The sequence below is a fragment of the Oreochromis niloticus genome, linkage group LG11 (genome assembly GCF_001858045.2).
Source record: "Oreochromis niloticus isolate F11D_XX linkage group LG11, O_niloticus_UMD_NMBU, whole genome shotgun sequence".
Lineage (NCBI taxonomy): Eukaryota > Metazoa > Chordata > Actinopteri > Cichliformes > Cichlidae > Oreochromis > Oreochromis niloticus.
Window position 1 is genome coordinate 19,477,091 of NC_031976.2, and position 22,488 is coordinate 19,499,578.

The 22,488-nt window shown below is 39.2% G+C and overlaps 1 protein-coding gene across 2 annotated transcripts; it reads right to left on the reverse strand.

The window, feature by feature from the left end:
- Nucleotides 1-1,951: 1,951 nt before the first annotated feature.
- Nucleotides 1,952-22,281, reverse strand: LOC100691118 (diacylglycerol O-acyltransferase 1). Of its 2 annotated transcripts, XM_005472757.3 has the most exons (18): nucleotides 21,186-22,281; nucleotides 20,747-20,973; nucleotides 19,044-19,134; nucleotides 16,839-16,879; nucleotides 16,331-16,416; nucleotides 10,736-10,788; nucleotides 10,115-10,220; nucleotides 7,331-7,459; nucleotides 6,995-7,063; nucleotides 6,758-6,861; nucleotides 6,394-6,432; nucleotides 6,257-6,298; nucleotides 5,670-5,714; nucleotides 5,278-5,390; nucleotides 4,829-4,894; nucleotides 4,337-4,424; nucleotides 3,394-3,456; nucleotides 1,952-3,048 (listed from the first exon to the last, which is right to left on the reverse strand). In XM_005472757.3, the coding sequence occupies exons 2-18, from the start codon at nucleotides 20,902-20,904 to the stop codon at nucleotides 2,899-2,901; spliced, it is 1,443 nt and encodes a 480-aa protein (XP_005472814.1). In that variant the 5' UTR covers nucleotides 20,905-20,973; nucleotides 21,186-22,281; the 3' UTR covers nucleotides 1,952-2,898. The 2 variants fall into 2 exon arrangements, with proteins under 2 accessions (XP_005472814.1, XP_003450969.1); XM_003450921.4 differs by lacking the exon at nucleotides 21,186-22,281 and having other exon boundaries at nucleotides 20,747-21,179.
- Nucleotides 22,282-22,488: the final 207 nt, after the last annotated feature.

Sequence of the window (22,488 nt, forward strand, 5' to 3'; positions counted from 1 at the left end):
ATGTCTGTGACTAAAGATTGAAGTGTATGAGTATTAATGACTGTGTCTGGATGTATTATTATATCTTTGCAATTTCTGCTTTTACCAACACATCCAAACACACATTAAATAGTAACCATTAAAAATAAACTGGTAAAAGAAATAGGAGAGTAAGATTTGAGGTTATTTTGGAAAATACATGATGTATATGACTCTTAATGTAATTTGGGATGCAGGTGAAGTGAAGCATTAACCCAACATCCAAGGATGGGAGTAAATTTGCTTTTCTGAATGCATCACACGATCGTTCTAATCTTGATAAAGGAGCTGAAAGAAGACCTAAGTGGTGAGTGTCACAGACATCATCATCATCATCTTGATTACAGATTTATACCACTGCCTGGAGGTATTAATATTTGATTACTTCAGAGCCTCAGACAACAGGGTCTTAAATTTAATGACAGGAGCCACTGGCGGTACATAGAGGTGTAAAATTACTACGAACTGCCATACACTGAACACTGTTAAGGGGTGAAAGGAGTGCTTAGGAGTAAGCTGGAAGGAAACTGCAGTAGTTGTCTTTTTCCTCAGTGTTCTTTGAGGTACGATGCACTGAATGGTGAAGTCTCGGTAGATTTTATTAGTTGAGATTTTACTGCTATATTTACACTGGGGTGGTAGTTTGAGAAAAAGGTAATCCTCTAATAGAGTCACTTTTATCAGCAGTGTGATCTTATACAGTGGCAATTATGCCTTCTAATTTGGTGAATGTTGCATGACTGACTCCTAATCTAATTATTACAAACCTTCAAAAAAAGGGCATTACAGTTCCACAGTAAAGTAGTACAGCTCTGAAACATCGTCTTCCAAAAGCTGCTTCAAGTTCAGATGTTTGCAAAAATTTCCAACATTGTGGAAAGTTTAACAGCGAGAAGCTGAGTGAAAGTTATAAAAATGATCTACTTTAAGCTGGGCCTCTAAAATATACACTCACTTTGTTACATACAACCATTCAACTGAAGATTAATGCTAGTATGTGTGAGTCAACACACAGCAGCCCCTCAGCACATTTAGGCTTGACATAGTCAAAACAACCTTAACAAAACTTAAGGCTACAGCAGCAGCAGATCACACCAGGTATCACTCCAGTCAGCTAAAAATAGGAAACTGAGGCTGTAATTCAAGTCTGGATTTCTGATTTCCATGTGGATGGCAGTCAGGATTTGGGCTTTAACAATATGAAAGCATGGATCCCTCATATTTTGTATCAAGGGTTCAGGCTGCTGGCGGTGTAATGGCATGGGATACATTTTCTCTGCACACTTTGGACGCCTTAGACCAAGGCAAGCACCATTTAAACACCACAGCCTACCTAAGCATTGTTGCCGACTATAGGACCAAATTATGAGAACAGTGCACCCAGGTACTGATGGCTGTTTCCAGCAGGTAACGCACCCTTGACAAAAAGCTCCTGTTATCTCAGACTGTTTTTTAAAAATTACAATCAGTTCACTCATTTGGCCTCCAGAGTCACCAACAGAGCACCTCTGGATTATAGAGGAAAAGGAGATTCACATCATGGATGTGCAGCTGACAAATCTGTGTCAAAAATCTCAGAGCACCTTGTTGAGTCTTTGCCACGAAGAATGAAGGCAGCTCTGAATGCAAAAAGAAGTCCAAACTGATCCTATCAAGGCTTGTGAGTGTAAACAGGATGTGAAAAAGAACATTTTTACAAAATAAAAATCTCAACTTCCCTTTCTAGCAATATATTTGCATATGGCTGCACGGAGGCAAGAAAATACATGAATGCTATGAGAACGCTGCACTTGTCTTCTTGTTTTCTGCATGTTTCACTTTCAACACCAAGTATTGTCTATTTACTTTTAATCTTTTTTTACTTTTAAACTAAAATGAGAAAGACCATGTTCACGCCAAAATGGGAAGAAAAATCTAAATAACACACACTTCATAAGACTTAAATCAAAACTTTATTTTCAGACACACTAACTGTAGTTTGAATTATCATTAGACGTTGTTACTTGGCACTAGTCTGGTGTTTAATACAGCAAATTCTGTAATTTTTTTTACCACATTATTCATTTTTGTTGTCATATAAAATAAAAAAAAAGGTCAGTACAAAAAAAGTTGCGCTGCAATTGATACATGGCAGCTTCTCAGTTATAAAAACAAACAAAAAACCCCCAAACATACACACACAGACTTTATAACCAATAACTACAATTTGAAAGAGAAAGTTACATTAATAAAATCCTAAAAGCATACTTTCATCTCTTCTTATGATCCTCCCCTCACAGTAAAACCAGACAGTTTAAGGCCCCTTTGGTCACAAAGTGAAAAATGATTGGATCATAAATCTCTTTCCTAACCAACAACAACCCTTTGAATCATGGTGTCATATTAGCATTTCATAGTGTTCAAGCACAGTGTCTACACTGTGATTCACATAGCTAAAGATAAGTAAACCCTTTATGGAAATACGGTAAACAAAACCCTGTGTCAGCTGTTCTCACAGTACCAATCATGACAAACTCACCATAAATACGAATCCCCAAACTAACCATCAGAGGTTTTTACAAGGCACTGAAATAAAAAAATCTCCTGAGTATGATGCAGCATGCTACATCACCTTTCTCCTTATGTTACAGTAGTGTTTCAAGATGGACATTTAAACATTTCTGCTTTTTTCCTCCACTGTATTCTCAGCTTTTCCAGCAGGACGACACAAAAGTCAATGTGTCTAATGTAAACACGCTACAACCACAACACAGTCCATGTGATCCACTCATCCTGACACGTAGGAGTAGAGGACAATATGTGTTACCTGCACTTTAGTCTAGTGGTATTTATACTTAAGTAAGAAAGATGTGTTGCAAGTTGTGTGAATATACATGTGTATTATTCTCCCTCCTGTCTGTAGTGAATGACGTAGTAGTCGTGGACGTACATCAGGACAGCAAACGGCTGACCGATAATGATGGAAATCCAAACTGCAGCGTTGCCGTAGTTACCACGCAGGAAACGGCCAACGAACCAGGCTAATGGAAGCTGGTGAGCGAATAAAACATCATTAAAAAAACCCCACAAGGAGTAATCATGACATATCACGAATGACAGCCCTAATTAACCTAACTGTAATTTATTTAACTTCTTATTTCTTTTTGTTTGTAAATATTAAACCCAGAGAGGCAGCCCATGGTAGCTGATTATCACTGGTACATCAAACATCCCCCGCTATATTAATAAGGTTATTTATTAAGTTAATTATTTCCGGGTCAAACACTGACAACAATGCAAAATGTCCATCAACAGTTTAAAGAGATATCATAAAAATGTCTGTATTTTGACCCTCTGTATGACAACTCAACTGTAGCTGTATATTTATCGTCTTACCTGTGCCATCATGCCCATAAAAGCCCATAATCTGAACATCCTGAGGGGAACACTCACTAAGTACTGGCAGATAGGGAAACAGACAGAAAAATCAGAATCATCAATATTCAGCTATAATTTCTAGGAATATGATTGATAACTTGCACCACACTGAAAAAGAGCTACAACAGTGTGGACATTGTATTTTGTCTAGGTCAATGTGCGGTCATGTAAGAAAGAATGTTTTTCACAACACTGTATGCAATCCTGTGAAAAACGAAACACACCCGGTGATTCACTAGCTTGCAGAACCACCTTTAGCAGCAATAACTTGAAGCAGATAATTTCTATATGACTTTATCAGTCGTGGAGGCATTTTGACCCACACTTATTTACAACATTGCTTCAGTTCATTGAGGTCTGGACTTTGACTGGGCCATTGCAACACCTTCATTCATTTCTTTTTCAGCCATTCTGTTGTAGATTTGCTGCTGTGCTTGGGACCACTGTCCTGTTGCATGACCCAGATTTAGCCAAGTTTTAGCTGTTTGACAGATGCCCTGACACGGGTCACGGTCAGGTCACTGAATGCAAGGTGCTCAAGTCCTGTGGCTGCAAAACAAGCCCAAATCATCACCCCTCCACCACTGTGCTTTACATTTAGTATGAGGAGTTTGTGCTGATATGCTGTGTTCTTGTTCTGATCACTTTGGTTTCATCTGTCTAAACAACGTTGTTCCAAAAGTTTTGTGGTCTGAACCACAAAACTTCTGTAATGTCCTGAACATCACTAAATGCTCCAGACAAGCGAAGAGGAAAGATTTCTGCTTTTATAGAGGTGGTAACACTTTTTTACTAGTTAACCAATCAGTGCATTTGATTAGCAGCACCTGGTTGCTACTTTTTTCTTTTTGAATGACAGTAAAAGCTCAGCAGAAAAAGCAGTTCTGGTCTCAATTCTTACCTCATGGAAAAAAGCTGACAAGAAGAAGACAGCTGATTGGCTGAACATTTTGCTGAATCCTCTCCTCAGAAGCGGCTTGTAAAAGTGGCTGCAAGACACACAGAAGAACAGATATAAAAATGTGTGAATACCTACATTCAAATCAGAGAGACAGATTATTCTGAGAACAAATTATATTTTTTCAGTAAACTAGAATTTGTTTACCATGTGTACTACAGTAGATCTGCTGTAATTCTGTCTCTCTAACAGAAAATGCACTTTAGAAGGCACCGTATTTACTTCATCTTGTTTAATAGAAATGCATTTGCTCCTGTTGCTGTATTTACCACCGCCGCTTATTCAATCACAGCCAGATGAATCCACTTCCTAAATACATCAGTGTGCCTTGTTAAGCGCGTCCCACTGCATCAAATTCACCGCCGTCTCCTGTGCCGAGTCCTATAATTTAATTCCTCCCTTCTAATGTCCTAGTGTGTGAATAATTCACTTTACCGTAGACACCACTTGTGCACCGGGATGTTCCAGTTCTGCCAGAAATATGTCACCGACTCCGAATTCCTATAAAAAAAAAAAAAAGCCATCAAACAGTGTGCTGGATTACAGCCTCTAAATAATGGATTTAAAGCAGCTTGATTAATATTGATAGACATGAAGAAATCTGTTCTCATGAGAACGGAGGAAATAAAAGCAATTATTCCACAGTCCACTGACTGACACCTATTTACAAATATTAGAAATACACAAACTGATTCATAAGTTTACTGCTTTGATCATACAAATGGCATTGATATAAACCCAAATACATTCATGAGAATGCACATAAATCCTCTCTCTTATGCACACACATGCAGTTATTAGTGCATGGAGCTGCTCTGAAAAAGTGTTTGAGCACAGTCCACCACACCTCATAAAAATCACAAACAACACAGACAAAAACTTACCACCAGTCTTTGTAAAACTGTCTGTCACCAAAGCGCAGCAGCTCAGCTGTGAAGTTCAAAGATGAGTGGAAGAACCAATAGAAAAACATCAGCCAAAGCAAGTGATTAGGAACCTGGAAAGACAAATTCAAGTCTCGTGAAGAAGAACAACAGACGACCGTCACCCAACATGCTGCTGAAACTCTTTAATTCCAAGATCTCAAGAAAGTCTCAGTATACGTTGTAGCATGACCTCTGGTTATAAATAAACTGTCGCTTTATACTGCATGTCCAAAACACTGACAAGTACAAGAACTGGAAAATAAACTGCTCTGATATTTTGCTTCACATCATTATCAAAACTGGAGCTCTGTTTTCATGTCATGGTGCTTAATGTTATTGTGTTTACTCACAGCCAATCGCAGGAGTCTCTCAGTCATCCTGGACAGATCCATGTCCTACAGGAGAGAAAACATGAGAAAAGAGGCGTGAATTGACAAACACACAGTAAAGGTCATTACACACCAAGCGCATTACGAAAAACTGACAAAAAATTCCGACTTTTTTCGATTTCGAACTTGTCGCATAACTTCAGTTTTATGCAATTATCAAGAGAATGCAGCAGCAAGGTGAATTTCATGATCTGATCCACTGAGCCGATTGACCTGGAACACTGTCTAGCTGTGTGTCTGAGGTAAAAATAATAATATATTATATTTTACTATTTACATGTTTTTGTAAATTCAATACTGGTGCAAGCTTTGAGTCAAGAGCGCACTTGTTGCCAAATGCAATGGTCTGATTGGTCAGATCTGAGCGGAAAATTGAGCTTGGTTGCAAATAAGGTTGAAAGTTTGCTCAATTATGCAGCTGGTGTGAGCGTTACAGATAGTGGACTCCAAAAATTATTTTTAAGGCACAAAATACTTGAACAGATTTTACGCATCTGGTTTAAAAACACTTCACACTTGTAGCTTCTGTCTCATTTGGCCTGACTTACCTCTAGTGGTTTCATTGAGCTCTGAATGATGGGAATCATCCACTGACAGAAAGAGAAAAAAATACTTAAGCTACTTTAAGACATGAGCTGCAACATACACATTTTAAACAGTGATGTTTAGGTTTATCCGACTCTACCTGCTGAGTGAGTCCAACTAACAGCTGGGTGAAAAAAAGCTGAGGAGAAAGACACAAATTGATAGAGTGACATTACTTCAGTGATATAAATGGCCTTTTTTCAGTTTCACTCTTAAAGGATGCACCTGTTTGTCTGACATGTTGGGATCGTGCCCTGTGTTGTTGATCAAACTTGTACATATACTGCATCGTATCCATAACCCAATATTTCTGCAGAAATATGCCACATTTATACTGTGATCTAGCACTTAAGCACTTTTAGGTGATACTTCTAATCGTCTGAGTGTGCGTCTGTGCTTCCTTTGAACACACAGCTACACTAAATGTGTTTAATGGGTGATGCTGACATGAGATATTTCCTCACCATCTCAAAAAGTCTCCTTAGCAGGAAGCTCATGCGAATTTTTGGAGAGCGGGGGAAGTTGAGCTCATAGCACAGAGTCGGCGCAAAGATGAAGTAGTACATGTCTACAGAGGTGGAGAGAAAGTCAGTGTGTTAACCACAACATGTGACACAGTAAAACAGAAGCAGCGGTGCTTCACAGAAACACGATCAACTCACATCCCAGCAAACAGTAATGATAACAAAAGCTCTGAGTACCTCGGAGGGTGAGGTTGCCAGGATAACACACTTTGCGTTCACCTTCATAAAAACGCTGTTCTGATGGGCCTGTACCAGACATAAATAAAATTTACACACAGCAATGTCACCATTCATGCAAGTTTCATTAAAAAGCTGTGGTGTCAACGATCTGCCAGTAGATGTCACCATAACAGCACGAGCAATATACTGAAAGCTCTTTCTGGGTAGAAACTAAATCACATTAAAAGCCATTTCAAGCATAAAAACAAAATGATAATGTATATTGCTTACTTTCCTATGATGTCAGTGAGTGTAAAATATAAATCTAAATAAGCATGCGTATGTGTGACTTACAAGACAGTGACCTGGACAGTTTCTTTGCCTTCATAGTGCTCAGCTCTCTGCACCAAAAGTTGACATCCTTATAGGAGTACAGTTTAAGTAAGACAATGGTGTAAGTACCAAGTACGAATAAACCACCAACTGTCATGGGGAGAGGGAGAAAAAGAGGTAAGGATTAGCACTGTGGATAAACTAATGCAGAAACATGTAATTAGCTCATATGTGGTCTAAGAAGAAGATGAGGAAGATATGAGGGGATGCTAACAGACAGGAAAAAATATCGAAGAAGAATGGATGAGGACATAAAAACTAAGAGAACAATGCAAGCAAAAAAAATTATGGGATGTATGTTAGAAGCAGAGCCAGGGACAGGATGGAAAACAGAGCAGAGAGGTAGGAGAGTGAAAAATGGAAAGGAGACAGACAATGAGAGGCTGTCATTTGATCTGGAACAAACAGCAAAACAAGCTCAGCTAAATAAATCATCTCAACACAAAGTATAAAAGCAGTCTAACTATGCCAAGGACATTATTACATAGTCACCATGTTGTTGTTGTTTTTATGAGAGTATGTGCACTCAGAAACCCGTGCCAAAGTTTGTGCTAATTGGCCAATGAGGAAAAGCTGATTTGAAAGGAGATCAATAAACATATTTAGTAAATTGCAAGCACACGCTTACACCAGCTTGCCTACCAGGGCTTTATCAATAGTCACCATATGCTTGATAGAAAGGGATCAAGCCGGACAGAGAACAAACACGCACTCGTATATGTGCACAAACACTCAGAAACGCACAAACAAAAACTGCCTGTTGTGCCAGCAGGGTGAGGAGGAGGTCAGCACACCTGGCAGCAAACCATACCAGATCTTATCCATTAACCATCTGTCTCTCTGGCTCAGTGTGGCTCCTAAACTGCTAGATTTTCTTCAAGACAGTGATTCCAGAGATAGGGAATCGTAAAAAGCACACAGAGGCGAGCTTGAGTGGGGAAAAACATGCCAAAACCAGCCCCCTCTCAGATGTGGTGTCGCCTAACGCTGTACTTCACTATGCAAAGAAAGCTTTGATAGCTTTATGCATGCAGTTTCTGAGTCGTAGTTTGGTAAGCCGAGTAAGAGCATGCTTTAGAATATTAGAGGGTGGTTTACACCTGCTTATAAAAATACACAATGTATGTGGCACTTTACACCATCTATGTGTGATTTTTATTTTTCAGTTTTTCAAATTCGCACTGTTATCAGAAACACTGCTGTAAGGACACTCAAACCCAGGTGCACACACCTAAAGCCATGATGCATTAAAGGACCAATCCAAAGCTTTGAAAATAATGAAATGATGTCAGCAGATAACAGTAAAGTTTAGTAGTATGTTAGCAAATTTGATTGAATGTCTATAACTGTATTACCACCCTTCGTCTGTCACACAGACACACAAAATTAGCTGTGTTTTGTAATGTTGCATTTACATGATAATTGACAACGTGACTGTGAAAACATCCCTAATATATGCCCCCAAAACTTAATATCAGTACGCACACATATTCGTACATACACACACCTGCCCTCTGTCAATTGTCCTTCCTGTGCGAACAGCAGTGCAGAGAAAACAGACAGACAGATGGACCGACTCCTTTACTTCTACACCTCCCAGTGAGAGAACAGATGAGATGAGGGAGGAGAAGAGGAGAGAAAAAATAACCCAAAAGGGGAAACAATGACTTTCTGGGATCAAATAAACCAGCCTTACATAGGAAACTCTCAACATGGATGTCCTTTGATTGATATAAAGTCAGGGGTGTGCTTACTAAAGCTTGAAGAGTAAAGGACTGGTGCTGTGCCAAAACAACTGAACTAAATACATTTATCAAGTCCATGACATAAAACACTCCTACCGTGGAACATTTGTGGATTAAGTGACAAATGTGACCTTGCCGGTGAAATATTTGTCAAGTGTCAAGTTCATTACGTGTTCCAGCTAAAACTATACAGCCCCGGTACAGGCTAAGATTTTACCGTAGTATAAACCAGTCAGTCGGGGGAAATAGTGAAATTTGGATAACTACCACATTAAGTAGACTTTTTCTGACACATCTTATTACTCTTAGATGACAAATACTGTGTACTTTCCGTAACAGGTTATCTGCATTGGTCGAGAAATTTGCGATGACACAGCAGTTAAATTTCCTGTTGAATGCAAATTATTGGCATTAAGCAATAACATTTCAGTAGATGCAATAATCTATTGTTTTATGATAAAAAAAAAGTATTTCTCATTAAATTTATGAGGACTTCTGTGTACTTGTCCTTCCTGTAAAAGTACGGTATGCTGTATTCTCAATTCATCGTGGGTCAATCATGTTGCGTGTATGATGAAGACAGAAGGTAGTGAACCTTGAATAACCCTGCACAGCAAGCCACACCCCTTTCTATTCCTTTCCTATCCTTTCTTCTCCTTTCCTCCCCTCTCCTCTCCTCAGAGCCAGCTGGAAACAATCCAGTCATGACCAACTGGTCCATTACCACTAACCGACTCCAATTATGACTCTGTATCAGAGATGCCTTTTACTGCACTGCCGAATTGGCTGCGTGTTTCTGTGAAGGGCAAGGAAGTGGATGTTCTCTTAATCTTTATTACCCTTAAATTATTTTCTACATTGTAAACTACGAGTGAAGGGATAATGTTTTGGCTGCATAAGAGATGAGACTATTTTAGTAAATTATTAGTCGCAGTAATGTACAGTTGTTAGGAACAAGATTGCAGGGAGGACAGTTGAATAATAGGGAAATACATTTTACCTGAGGTCACGGAGGGAACCAATAGGACCACTGCTGCAGGGAACGTTAGCAGAACGGCCATGTTAATGCAATGGACCAGAAGTCCCACAAGTTCACTGAGTGAACCCTGTGTCCAAAGAGAAAAACATAGGAACAGCAGGAGCTTTTATGTCACATCTTAACAGTGTATCCATTTCTAGAAAAACTGCCTCCATTTTGGTCGCATGCTTTTAGCCTTGGGTATTTACTGGTGACCCAATTCTAAAACACTGCCAATTATTACAGAAACTAAATGTTTTAACCATTTTTTACTTCTCACCCCACCATAGATCGCATTTTAAGTTATTCTGGCCTAGTTAAGTTAAAAAACAACAAAAAACAAAACAAAACTGTTCCAATTGGTGCCAAACAGGCAGAGCATAGCTGAATGTGCCCCAAATGTAGATGGTGAAACTAATTTCTCATTTTACCATTTCACATTTGCAGATGCAACTGGGGAGGGTCAGCTCCTCAGTCAGCTTTAGAGAACAGTTTTAGAAAAATAATCCCACCCGAGACTTGGGAAAGTGCTCTGAATTCAGCAGTCCAGTTAAAATTCACACTGCTCTCATGTTTTAGTGCAAGCAGGGTTTCTCTTCTCACCTTCGACAGCTGCCTTTCGGTATAGAGAGCCACCAGAATGAACACATTGGACACTGTCAGACAAAATGAACCATGTCAGTGCTGATGCTCAGTGATCATTTTTTCAGCCTGTATTTACACTAGGGAGATCATGAACTGAAGACATTTTGGCTCCAGAAACACTGGTATTCAGCAGAACTCCATCATTTTAGTCAGTGACTTCTACGTTTTCAAAGCAGTGCTGATAAAATATGCCAATTTCAAGTTTTGGCTGAAAATTTCCTGAAACCTTCTGAGCAACATGGTGTCTCTCACACACACAGACACACACAGACTTTCACATGATTAAATAGCAACACCTGATGAAAGAAATGAAGCAGCAATAATAGAGCATATGTGTTTCACAGCACATACCAACTGCTAGACAGCTGAGTGACTAGACCGGTCGATGTGTGTGTAAAAGCTCTCTCTCTCTCTCTCTCTCTCACACACACACACACACACACACACACACACACACACACACACACACACACAAGCCCGTTCAGCTATCTTAGTGAGGACCTTCATTGACATAATGGTTTCCCTAACCCCTTACCCTAACCCTAACCATAACCTAATTGTAACCATGAAACTAAAACCACATTTTGAGCCTAAATACGGCCTTCAAACTTGTGAGGACTGGTGAGTGTGTCCTCACAAGTGACTGTTGGTTCTCACAAGTATAGCAGAATGCAGATTTCGGTCCTCACAAAGATAGCTAAACAGGAACACACACACACACACACACACACACACACAAAGAATCACATCATTTTATATTCTTTATCAATTATTTTTGGTTTCCTGCACAGTATATCCATCTCCATATTCAATGTCTGCTGCTCTTTTGACAACTTGATGTGGAGGTTATCAAATAAATGAGTGTACTTTAAACTGTTTACTTGAATATGTAAAATCAAAAAGGCCATGGAGCAAATGACTGTGACAGAAAAATCCCAAGGGAATCAATCAAGTAACATAATCAAGAAGTTTCTTTAGTGAAGCTTTAGAAAATGCAATAAAAAAGAAGATATTCTACAGTATGATTTCATATCCACACTTCAGAAAGACGGGTATAATTTTGGGACATATGGTACTGTGCAAAAGTCTTGAGCAACACCTCATTTCTTTTTACTTTGCTTCCAAGGAGCTAGACTTCCTGTAATTTTTAAAGTGGTGTTGAGCAATAGTTCTCAAGGCTTTCTGAGAGTCTTTGAAAGTTTTTCTTTGGATACTGTCTGCTTTTTCACTCCTTTTCAGTCCATCAGAGGAAGGTTATTCTTTTTTTGTTTATACTGTAAAAAAACACCTAACTCAAGGGCTAAACCAGTGTTGTTTCAACATAGCAGAGAAAACTTAGCTCAGAATCAATTTTAAATTATATCTTTAGGCCTTTTGTTACTTGCAGCCTCTCACGAAAATCACACCATTTGTTCCAATTTTATTAGCTGAAACTATGCAAAATTACAAGGATAACATGGTTTAACAGGCATAACATAATATTTTTGCAGCAACAAGGTGATTCCCAAAGAGCTACCAACCAAAACCTTGGATGGTATACAGTGTTTCATATCACTTACATCAGATGAAAATCTACTTGTGTCTCTGCATCTATCTGTATCAATATCTGTTTCAGTATCTAAAAGTTATGTTGTTAAGAAATGGGACAAAAACATCCAGCAAAGACTTGACACAGGACCTACGAGGTGCATCTGGACCTTCAGATAATCCATCTGTTTGTTGAAGCCTCAGAAATGCTCTCAGTGGAAGGGTGACCATCAAGAAGCCATTTTTAGGGAGGGAAACTGGGAGAAATGGCTGAGGTATGACAAACTACACAAGAAGAGGACTGACAACAGGGTTTATGGAGCGATGAATCCAAATGTAAATTTTCTGGTTCAAACTGTTGTCAATATGTACAGATCAGGACCAAGGTGCAACATTGACTGTCTACAGTCATAATACAGAGGAGGCTCTGTCATGGTTTGGGGCTGCATTTCAGCCAGTGGTGGAGACAATGATCCAAAACACAAAATGAAACAATATCAATCATAGACTGACCTCCTCAGAGCTCAGACCTCAACATTACTGAAGCAGTGTGGGATCATCTTGACAGAAAACTGAATAAAGGGCAGCCAACATCCAAAGACGAGCTCTGAATGTACTTCAACAAGCCTGGAGAACTATTCCTGAAGACTACTTGGCGGGCGATCGTGGCTCAAGAGGTGGGAGTTCGTCTTGTAATCGGAAGGTTGCCGGTTCGAGTCCTGGCTTGGACAGTCTTGGTCGTTGTGTCCTTGGGCAAGACACTTCACCCGCTGCCTACTGGTGGTGGTCAGAGGGCCTGGTGGCGCCAGTGTCCGGCAGCCTCGCCTCTGTCAGTGCGCACCAGGGTGGCTGTGGCTACAACGTAGCTTGCCATCACATGTGGGTGGATGACTGGTTGTGTAAAGCGCTTTGGGGTCCTTAGGGACTAGTAAAGCGCTATATACAGGCCATTTACTTAAAGAAATGACAAGAAATCTTGTCTAAGAGAGTTCAGGCAGCAATGAAGAATACGTTGGTCATGCTAAAATATTGACTTTCAAGCTTGTTAGAATTGTATAAACTCTGTTTTCGCCTTATATACTATATGTGTCCATACACTCTTTTCTTTCTGTATTGTAACAGTTACAAGGGCAGGATTAAAATCACTGGTATGTAAGCTTCTCATTTCTCTGACTAGACTACGCTGATGACAAATGATTGCAGCAATTGTTCTTGAAACCCTTATCAGTCATTAGCATCGTGTCAACTGTCTAACAGAGTGAGCAGATGTGTAAACTGTCAGGCATTTCAACTACTGGGGGTTCATCATGTGATCATCAACACTGTCACCCTTGATAACTGCCATTACAAATCAATTTATTTAGTCATTCAGTCACATGGTTGTTTTTGATTTCGTGGTATACACGGCACAGCGAAGACAGGAAGGAGTAAATGTGCTGCAGGCACAGCAGAGTCTATACAGTAAGATTACTGTGCACAAACGAAAGCAATTAATCAGCCTGCAGGCATCACTTCAGACCTCACAATACACTCCCATTATACTCATCTTTAAATTCACCTATAAGAAGGAAAAAGAAAAGTATGGAGTCAGGAAACCTGTCTTGTAACTAGGCTGCGTTTAACATGAGGACAACTCTGCTTTCAGCTAATATGCAAAGGAGAGTATCATGAAGGATAACACAGCAAATTTTACAAAGTACTGTGAGTGTATCAAGATCATCGGTGCTAAATTTTAAAAAAGTTAAACAATTTAATACATTTAAATAAGGATCTTCATTACAATTTTATTATTACCATCATTATCGTTGTATAATAATATTCACAGAATAAGAGACTTCTAAATGCAGAGAAGAGAAACCAGACAAAAGAACATCTGAGAAGAGCCCAAATCTTATTCCCTACTGCTTTTTCTTTTGCAAAGCATCTGTTGAGCCTCTTTGCCAAATACCAACTACTGTATTGTGCCCAAACTGCATCAAACTGGAACAAACAACTCAATTTAGCACCTGTTAGACACACAAACCTTTTATCTGGTGCCTTCAGGTATATATTGTAGAAGCAATGCACTTACTACAGCAAAGTAAAATAACATTTATCACTCACAATAGAGTTTTCTTAATGTCTAACTTTCTTTCCAAAGTTTGCCCATTTTGCTGGTAGGCTTCATGAAGTGTAGACTGTGTTTGTGTGTGTGGGAGTGTGCGTAAGTTACTGCAGTGACTCTCTGAATGCCCTCGGGGGATAGGCTGCTTTACTGTCCATGCCACTGTAAACAGACTCCCATCCTCACCTGCCTCTTACCCATTGTCTGTGCAGTCATTTGCCTTAACTCCATCCATTTCTCTCCTCCTCCCTCCCTTTCCCTTCTCCGGTCCTGAGTTGATGCAGCACTTTACTCCACCACTCTCCTGCTCTTTCTACCTCGTCTCCCTCTGCCTGTTCTTTTCTTGTTTTCCAACCATCTATACAAATTTACTTACTTAACTTGGCTTCCATTAAATGCTTCCACCTTACTTCTCTTCTTCATCCCTCTCTCTTACTTCCCATTTTTCTCCCTCCTCCTCTCTGCAGGCGAACACCAGTATGCAGTATATAGGGCAGGTGAGTGTCCCTCTAGAGACACTGAAAGCTGCACCACTGCAGACCTTCACTGCAATATACCATAAAAGTAAGTACTAGGAAAAAAAACTGCATGTGTTCGTCTTATAGCAGGGTAGGCCTTAAAGGAAGTGGCTCTATAATCAAACATGTAAGGACAAAGAAACTCAAAACATATTCAGTTGAATGTTATTTCCACCTATTTTTCTGAAATGTTCTTGCTAGGCTGATCAACGAATTGCAACGAATTACTGAAACATAAAAGAAAATACAGTACATAAGGCAAAAACAGAGCCTGTACAATTCTAACAAGCTTGAAAGTCAATATTTTGTTTATTCTTTATCATTTTTAATATTTAAAACAACTCTCTTAAACAAGAGTCCTTTTATTTTCTTTAAGTAGTCTTCAGGAATAGTTCTCCAGGCTTCTTGAAGGACATTCGAAGCTCTTCTTTGAACCTTGGCTGCCTTTTGTTTTAAAATTGTTCCATTGTGTGTTTTACTGCTCTGGCAGTTTGGAATCATTCTCATGGTGAAAAAAAATGAAGCTGTTGCCTATCAGACACTTTCACGATGGTACTGCATGGTGGATGATAATCTGGTGGTACTTTTCTGTGTGCATAAATCCATCAAGATCCCCAACACCACTGACCGAATTCAGCCCCAAACCATCACAGAGCCTCTACTATGTTTTACAGATGGCTGCAGACACTCACTGTTGTACCTCTCTCCTTACCTTCTCCACACATAGTGATAATAATTCAAGCCAATCCATAAGACCTGTTGCCACTGATTTTCCATCCAGTTCTTGTGTAATGTGGGGTACCTCCCAGTTTCTCTTCCTTATGACTGACTTCTTGGCAGACACCCTTCCACTGAGACCCTTTCTAATAAGCAGTAGATCAATAAACTTAAGGTCCAGATGGATCTATCAGTTTCTGTTTTTGTCCTATTGCTTAAGGGCAAGACTTTCAAACATTGTTCATTTACTGTAGGTAACTTTTTTTCGCATGACCTGACATTTACACTTACACATCACACTTTTGTCCCCACTCATCTTGGCGATAGGATGTTAGAAAGTTTCTAAGGATTTTATTTTAAAACTGGTTCTTTGCTAAATTAAAACTTTCCCCAGAACATGTGCAGGTACAAGGAGTGGACTGAAAATGAGTGAAAAAAGTCACCAACCTTCATACAACCTGGACTACTACTGCTTAAGATCACTTTAGAAAGAAGAAATAATATACTATATACGACCAACTTATAAGAAAGCTGGTTGTCCTGGTCTTGGTTATACAAGCATTTCGTGCATTTTGTTTTGTAGCTAAGATTTTTATGGTTTTTTTAACCCAGAAATAATATAATCAATGTAAAATAATAATGAATAATTTCCATTATTTTGAAGTGTTCCACAGAAAATATACCTACCAATCACTAGGCAAGCTGCTGGCCAGCTGTAGGGATCATTCAGAAACAAGGAAACCACCTGAATAGGATCGACCAAAACACCGTACCTAAAAAAAACAAAAGAAAGAACGATGGCCAATAAAAAAGCCAGGATCCAAATTAAGACACGTGTGTTTTTACATATCTGAGCTTCAATGTAAGTAACGCAAACTTCTCGCAGAAATACTGTGAGAAGTTTGCTTTAATAGTTTACAACTGACGCAGTGCTGAATCAGTTTTCTGCTTCATATATAATATTTTCCACAGCAGTTATTTTAACTTCTGAGAGAAACCCCCCCCCCCCCCACAAGTGTAACAAATGACATTATGACATTATCAAGTTTCCCAGTAAGCCATCTTAGTTTTTTGAGAACTTGGTGAACCTCGTGTCACATTTAAAACATCACCCTCATTAATGTTTAAGAATGGCACACTGGGTAAAAGTAGTGCATGAAGCCTTTTGAAATAATAGCTAATAAAACATTCTCACCGTAAGAGGTTTTCTAAGAAGAGGCGAGCATTGCTCAGTACCTGTAATAAGAAGAAACAGTTAATGATAAATATTTCTTGCACAACAATCCTCCTTACACTTTTCTCCACACTTACATTTATTTCATGGTTCTCATTTTAAAGCCTTCAGATTTAATTGAATTGCCTCATCGTTCTGTATCACCCTCTCCTCCATGGTCATCTCCTTCTCTTGCTCCCCTGTTTTGCACTCCTTGCTGTATCCTGTCCGTTTGCTCTCCTCAGCTAAATGAATTGTAATATCTTATTACCAAACACAAAATCTCTGGCTCTGTCAGAATGAAGGAAAAACCTCCTATAATGAACACAATGATTTGTCGGATTAGCAGGGTTCACCACCCGAATCTCCTCTTGTTTCCTGCCATAATTGGCCCATTCTCCCAAGCACAGGCGAGAAAGAACTGCAAAATGTGCTAAGCTTGACATTAACAGGTCAGTTATTTTACTGTGGATGTACACTATTTGACATCTCTAGAAAATACACATTAGCTAGTTAGCTCATCTGTTCATACTTCATCACAATGTAGTTACTGCACGCAAAATAACAAATGTGACCTTCATCTTGAGAACAATTTCAATGAAGAACTGTTCACTAAAAATCTGACCAATACTCTTGGAGAAGTAGCCATTCTTGTGAATCGGGAATAGATGAACAACAGATTCCTGACTACGGCTAGAGCTCATAGGTTTTTTTTTTCTTGATGAGTGAAAAATTATCTGCCTGAACTATTTAACTTGAACAAAATACTTTTAGAGGCTAGAGTAAGACTTCTGGTTTGCTGCTATTGTGTGTCTGTGGTAAACCCCACCTGAGAGGAAACTCTGCACAAAGAGGAAATGAGTGGACAGAAGCAGCACAACAGTAATGACAGCAAAACGTGACTCTGCATATTTTTTACCTCTTCACTTGGATGAAGTGCAGTGAAAAATCTGCATTTTATTAATATGAATGTTGGCTGAAATGCTGGTGACATTTTTATACAATCACCATTAGTACAAACAAGGGTTAGCAGAAGTGACGGCGGTCATGTCCATATATCAGAAGATAAGTTAATCAGGGTCCTAATCCGGACAATCATTTTGTTTATTATTTAAACAAAATGATTGTGGCATTGAGTTATCTCAATGTATTAGTCTATGACAGTGGATGGTCTGTATCACTTGCAAGAGTCCATTACTATCTACACTAATTGCTAAACTGATATTAAGTTATTTGCAATAAGATAAGATGTATCTTATTGAAAAAAAAAAATCAATAATCAAAAAACCTAATTACAGCTGACAGGCACCTGACAGGCCTGTACTGCGAAGCAGGATATCATTGTATACAGGTCACTTGGGGGCTAACCCTGGGTTTTTGTATTATGAAGGTGGTTCACACCTTACTGGGGTACATCACCATGGTAACTTATGCTGCAAGCCTAACACCATCGGGGCTGCAGCTGAATATTAATTTGAATATTAATTCAAAGGAATACTCAATAATAACCCATCAGATAGAGTTGATAAGTGTGATATTAATAACTCTGGTTCATCTGCAGCAGCTGTGTTACTTGCATTTGTCATTATGTGTCTAACCTATTCATATTTTTCTAATATTATAGTTTACTCTTCCTTTGTAAAAATCAGCTGCTCAGTTGCCGCTACAGTAATCATTCTGATTGGTCAGATGCTGCCAATGCTTAGCAACTTAGCAAGTTGAAAACCAGTTTTATTTTGACTGCTTATCCTGACTTCCATTTCCATGTAAATGAATCGAGATAATGGTAAGATACTCTGGGTATGTTGAACTCGCTCCAGTTCTGTCTCGGATCCTCGTGCTTTAAATTTCAATATTGAACTAACATAGCTGCCCTGCTGCATTGTAATCATAAAAATCACAATTTCATGCCAATACATCTGGCAAAAACACAAAAACTGACAATTACACCCACAGTATGTGCTGCTGGAATTAAAATTAAAGAAAAAACATGAGTGGGAGATAGAGATGGGAAAGATGTTTGGCTTTATGCCACTGGATACATGTTGGCCATGTTTGTAAATTCATTGAAAATCAACAAAAATATCATCTTATCTGCTCAAACAACAAAACAAGACTGTCGAATGTTTTTTTTTAGATGGAGATCTTTTGTGGGAACACATATGTTTCTTTTTGTATGTGTCTTACCAGCATTACCACACACCAGTTGAGGACTCCTCTGTAGTTTTTATAACCACTGGCTGAACTCAGCAGGGACTCCTGTGTTTTGTGACAGTTACTGAAATAAATCAGATGGATACAGTAAATGAGTGAGACAATGAATAAAAAAAAAATGAATGTATTAATCCATCCATCCATCCATTCGCTTCCGCTTATAACTTTCCAGGGTCGCGGGGGGCGCTGGAGCCTATCCCAGCTGTCATAGGGCGAGAGGCGGGGTACACCCTGGACAGGTCGCCAGTCTGTCGCAGGGCCATTAATGTTGCATTGATTTTTATTTGGATTCTACACTGCAATTACAGGACAAAGTTACATACACAGTGAGTGCTAGGAGCTCTGTGAAGGTTTTCATAGTCCTGCAGCGCTTTGAAAAACTAAGTACTCCTCATTAAATTGTAGAACAACCTTTAGAAACAACAGCTTTAAGTAATCACTTCCTGTCAGATTTTATCAGTATCTCACATCATTGTGAGGAAATTTTGTCCCGCTCTTCTTTACAGCATTGCTTTAGTTGTTTGAGGTTTGCTGTAGACACTCACTGTTGTACCTCTCTCCTGACCTCCTCTGTACATACTGGTGATAATTTCAACCAGAAATTTCAAATTTGGATTCATCACTTAATCAGAACTGTTGCAACTGATTTTCAGTCCAGTTCTTGTGTATTTTGGCATTCCTCAGACTTTTCTCCTCCCTGTTTCCCTACATTAAAAACGGCTTTTTGACTGCACCCTTCCACCCAGGCCATTTCTGATGAGGCTTCAGCAAACAGCAGTAGGTAGGTTCCACATGCATCTCTCTGTTCCTGTGTCAGGTCTTTGCTGGATTTTCTTCCTATTTCTTAAGGACATGAATTTCAGATTCTTTTCATCTGCTGCAGATAGTTTTTAGGCCTCCACTTTCTCCATCTTCCTCAACCTTTTTAAGTACACACTGCACACCATGCCAAGTTTTCAGGTATAGTTCTTTGGGAACAACATTGTACACCTTTTGTACATTAAACTAAACAAATAGGGAATAAATTATGCGTTTTTTGCAACTGGTAGTTAGTAGCAAACCTCTAAAGATAAAAAAAAAACGTTCAAAGACCTTCACTAAACCTGGAGACCTATTGCTCCATAACTCTTTAAAAATGTCAAGAAAGCATCGCTACTTAGAAGCAAAATATAGAAGAAAAGAAGAGATAAAAACGAATATGCGATATAATGAGAGATGAAGGGTGGCTCGAAACCTTTGCATACCAAACAGTGTTATATCGGCTGTTTGTGTTACATAACTGGTCTGAGAAGATTAAGTTAATTCACGCCTATTCACAGGGTTCCCCTTTAGACAGCCTCCAGCATTATGCATTTTATTTATTAGAGACACTAAAGTTCCTGGAACTCGGCCCAGCAGCACTAAAGAAGAGCGGGAGTGTAAGTATGAATGAATGGGTGACAACTGTGAAAAAATAAACAGGCTCTGTTCCAGATCGCCCCCATACGACCCCGAACCAAGTCGTTACCGACAATGAATAACAAGGACACGTATTTAGCATTAAGAAACGCTAATGTTGTATACATTAGCCGTTAGCCACTGGCAGCATGTTGTCATATCTTTCCTGAAGGAAAAACACAAAACTCTTCCCACTTTCCTCAAACTGGGCAACACTTCAGTAAGTTTATCCAGCTCACCTCAACATGTCACTTATGTCATTCCTGCGTTTCTTCTTATCGTTCTTCGTTTTATTCCAGCTTATTTCCAGTGAATGGTCACGTTTGTTATGTTCATTTTCAAAGCTAATGTCTGCGGCCACCAAGCTCTGACGATCCCCTTCAAACCTCCTGTTCATCGGCTGTAGAGTCGCAGCTCTCGCCGCTGCGAGAGTCGCTCTTCTCCTGTGGGTTAATGCTTCGGCTGGCTTGTAGTCACCCATGATGACAGAGAAAGAGATGGGATAGAAAAAACAAGTAATAACGCACAGAAGTCCACTTCAACCGTTCACCGCGGATAATAGCATGCTTGTAGCAACGGTGACACCCAGGCGTAGTAGTCTACAGAGAGGGGGAAGTAAAAGGGTTGCAAAACAATCCGCCCAAAGCTCAGATTTCAGTACAGTTGACACACACTCACAGAGGTAGGAGTGTATTCATGACGCTGAAGGTGAAAGCACTGTAACTTGTTTGACTGTTGCACACTGTGTGACAGGTGAGTCAGACTCTACGCTGAGGGCTTAGCCGGTTCAAGGAAGAGGCATAATGAGCTATTATCCGGGTCCCAAACAGCATGTAAGCATGTTAGAGACAACACAGCGCAAAAATGCGGGGTTTGAGCTCCTCTCAGACACCAATAAAGACATGTGATGCATACTAAACGCCAGCAAGACGGAACACCAGCAGAATAACAAGTTGACAAAATAGTCCATCAGTTCATTCCCGTTCACCACTCTCGAGGCTTTATTATTACAAGATGTTAATTAGAGGATCAGTGTAATTTTCTTGTAGTTCATGTTGGGCAATTAAAAGTTGAGTTTCAAAATAATTAAGTATCAGCTGAGGATGTAAATGAACTTTTATTGCAAGTTTAAGTGCCAAAAACGCAGCTGAGGTTGATTAATTTCAAGCCAGGGGTGTCATGTTTTGATGGGCATTTGGATTAAGAGTAGACTAAGCAAGTTTCTAGAAATTCATTTTGAGAAGGGGATGGAGAGGTGGGATTACAGCATCCATAAATATATATGCATGTATATGTATATATATGTATATGTATATATATGTATATACAATGTATAATATATAGTTTTACCATGTGAAAATAAAAAAAGAAACTGAAGAAACGCTGTTAAACTTAGTGTCATGGTCCTGGGTCTTTGACCCAGCGTTGTGAGTTTTGGAAAGTTAAGGTTTCCTCTAGTTTTGTATTTTTTGATGATTTTTTTGATCTCTTGTTTTTTCTGTTATTTAATCTTCTGTTCATTATTATGATTTTTTGCTTTCTGCTACCTATGTCTTGTTTGATCCCTCTCTATCCCCAGGTGTGTCCCGATGTTGGTCTGTGTCCTGTTTTAAGTGTATTCAGTTTCTTCAGTTTCCACTTTGTCCTATTCCCTTTTGTTTAGATAACTGTTTGATTGTCTGTATTCCTCTTTGCATTGTCCCCTCATACTCCCGTTGTGTAGCCTTAGTTTTATATAACCTAGCTGCGCTCTGACCTGGCTCTGTGTTTATTTTTGTGCCTTTGTAAATTAGCAGTAATAAAAGTCAAATGCTTTCATGTCCTGTCTCCTGCATCCTGTACTTTGACTCCAAATCCTTCCTTCAGCACAGCGGTACATGACAAGAGTTAGATTGTATGATGAACAGAAAACAGAGAATCAGCACTGGTTCTGGTAAATGGACTGGTTCTTATATAGTGCTTTTCTACTCTACTTGAGCAC

Coding starts and splice junctions, on each gene's coding strand:
- LOC100691118 (XM_003450921.4), bottom strand. CDS start 20,988: ATGGGTGACTACAAGCCAGCCGAAGCATTAACCCACAGGAGAAGAGCG. Junction 19,135..20,746: donor GACATAAGTGACATGTTGAG/GTGAGCTGGATA, acceptor GATTTATTTCAG/TAACTGTCACAAAACACAGG. Junction 4,895..5,277: donor CAGTTTTACAAAGACTGGTG/GTAAGTTTTTGT, acceptor TTTTTTTTATAG/GAATTCGGAGTCGGTGACAT.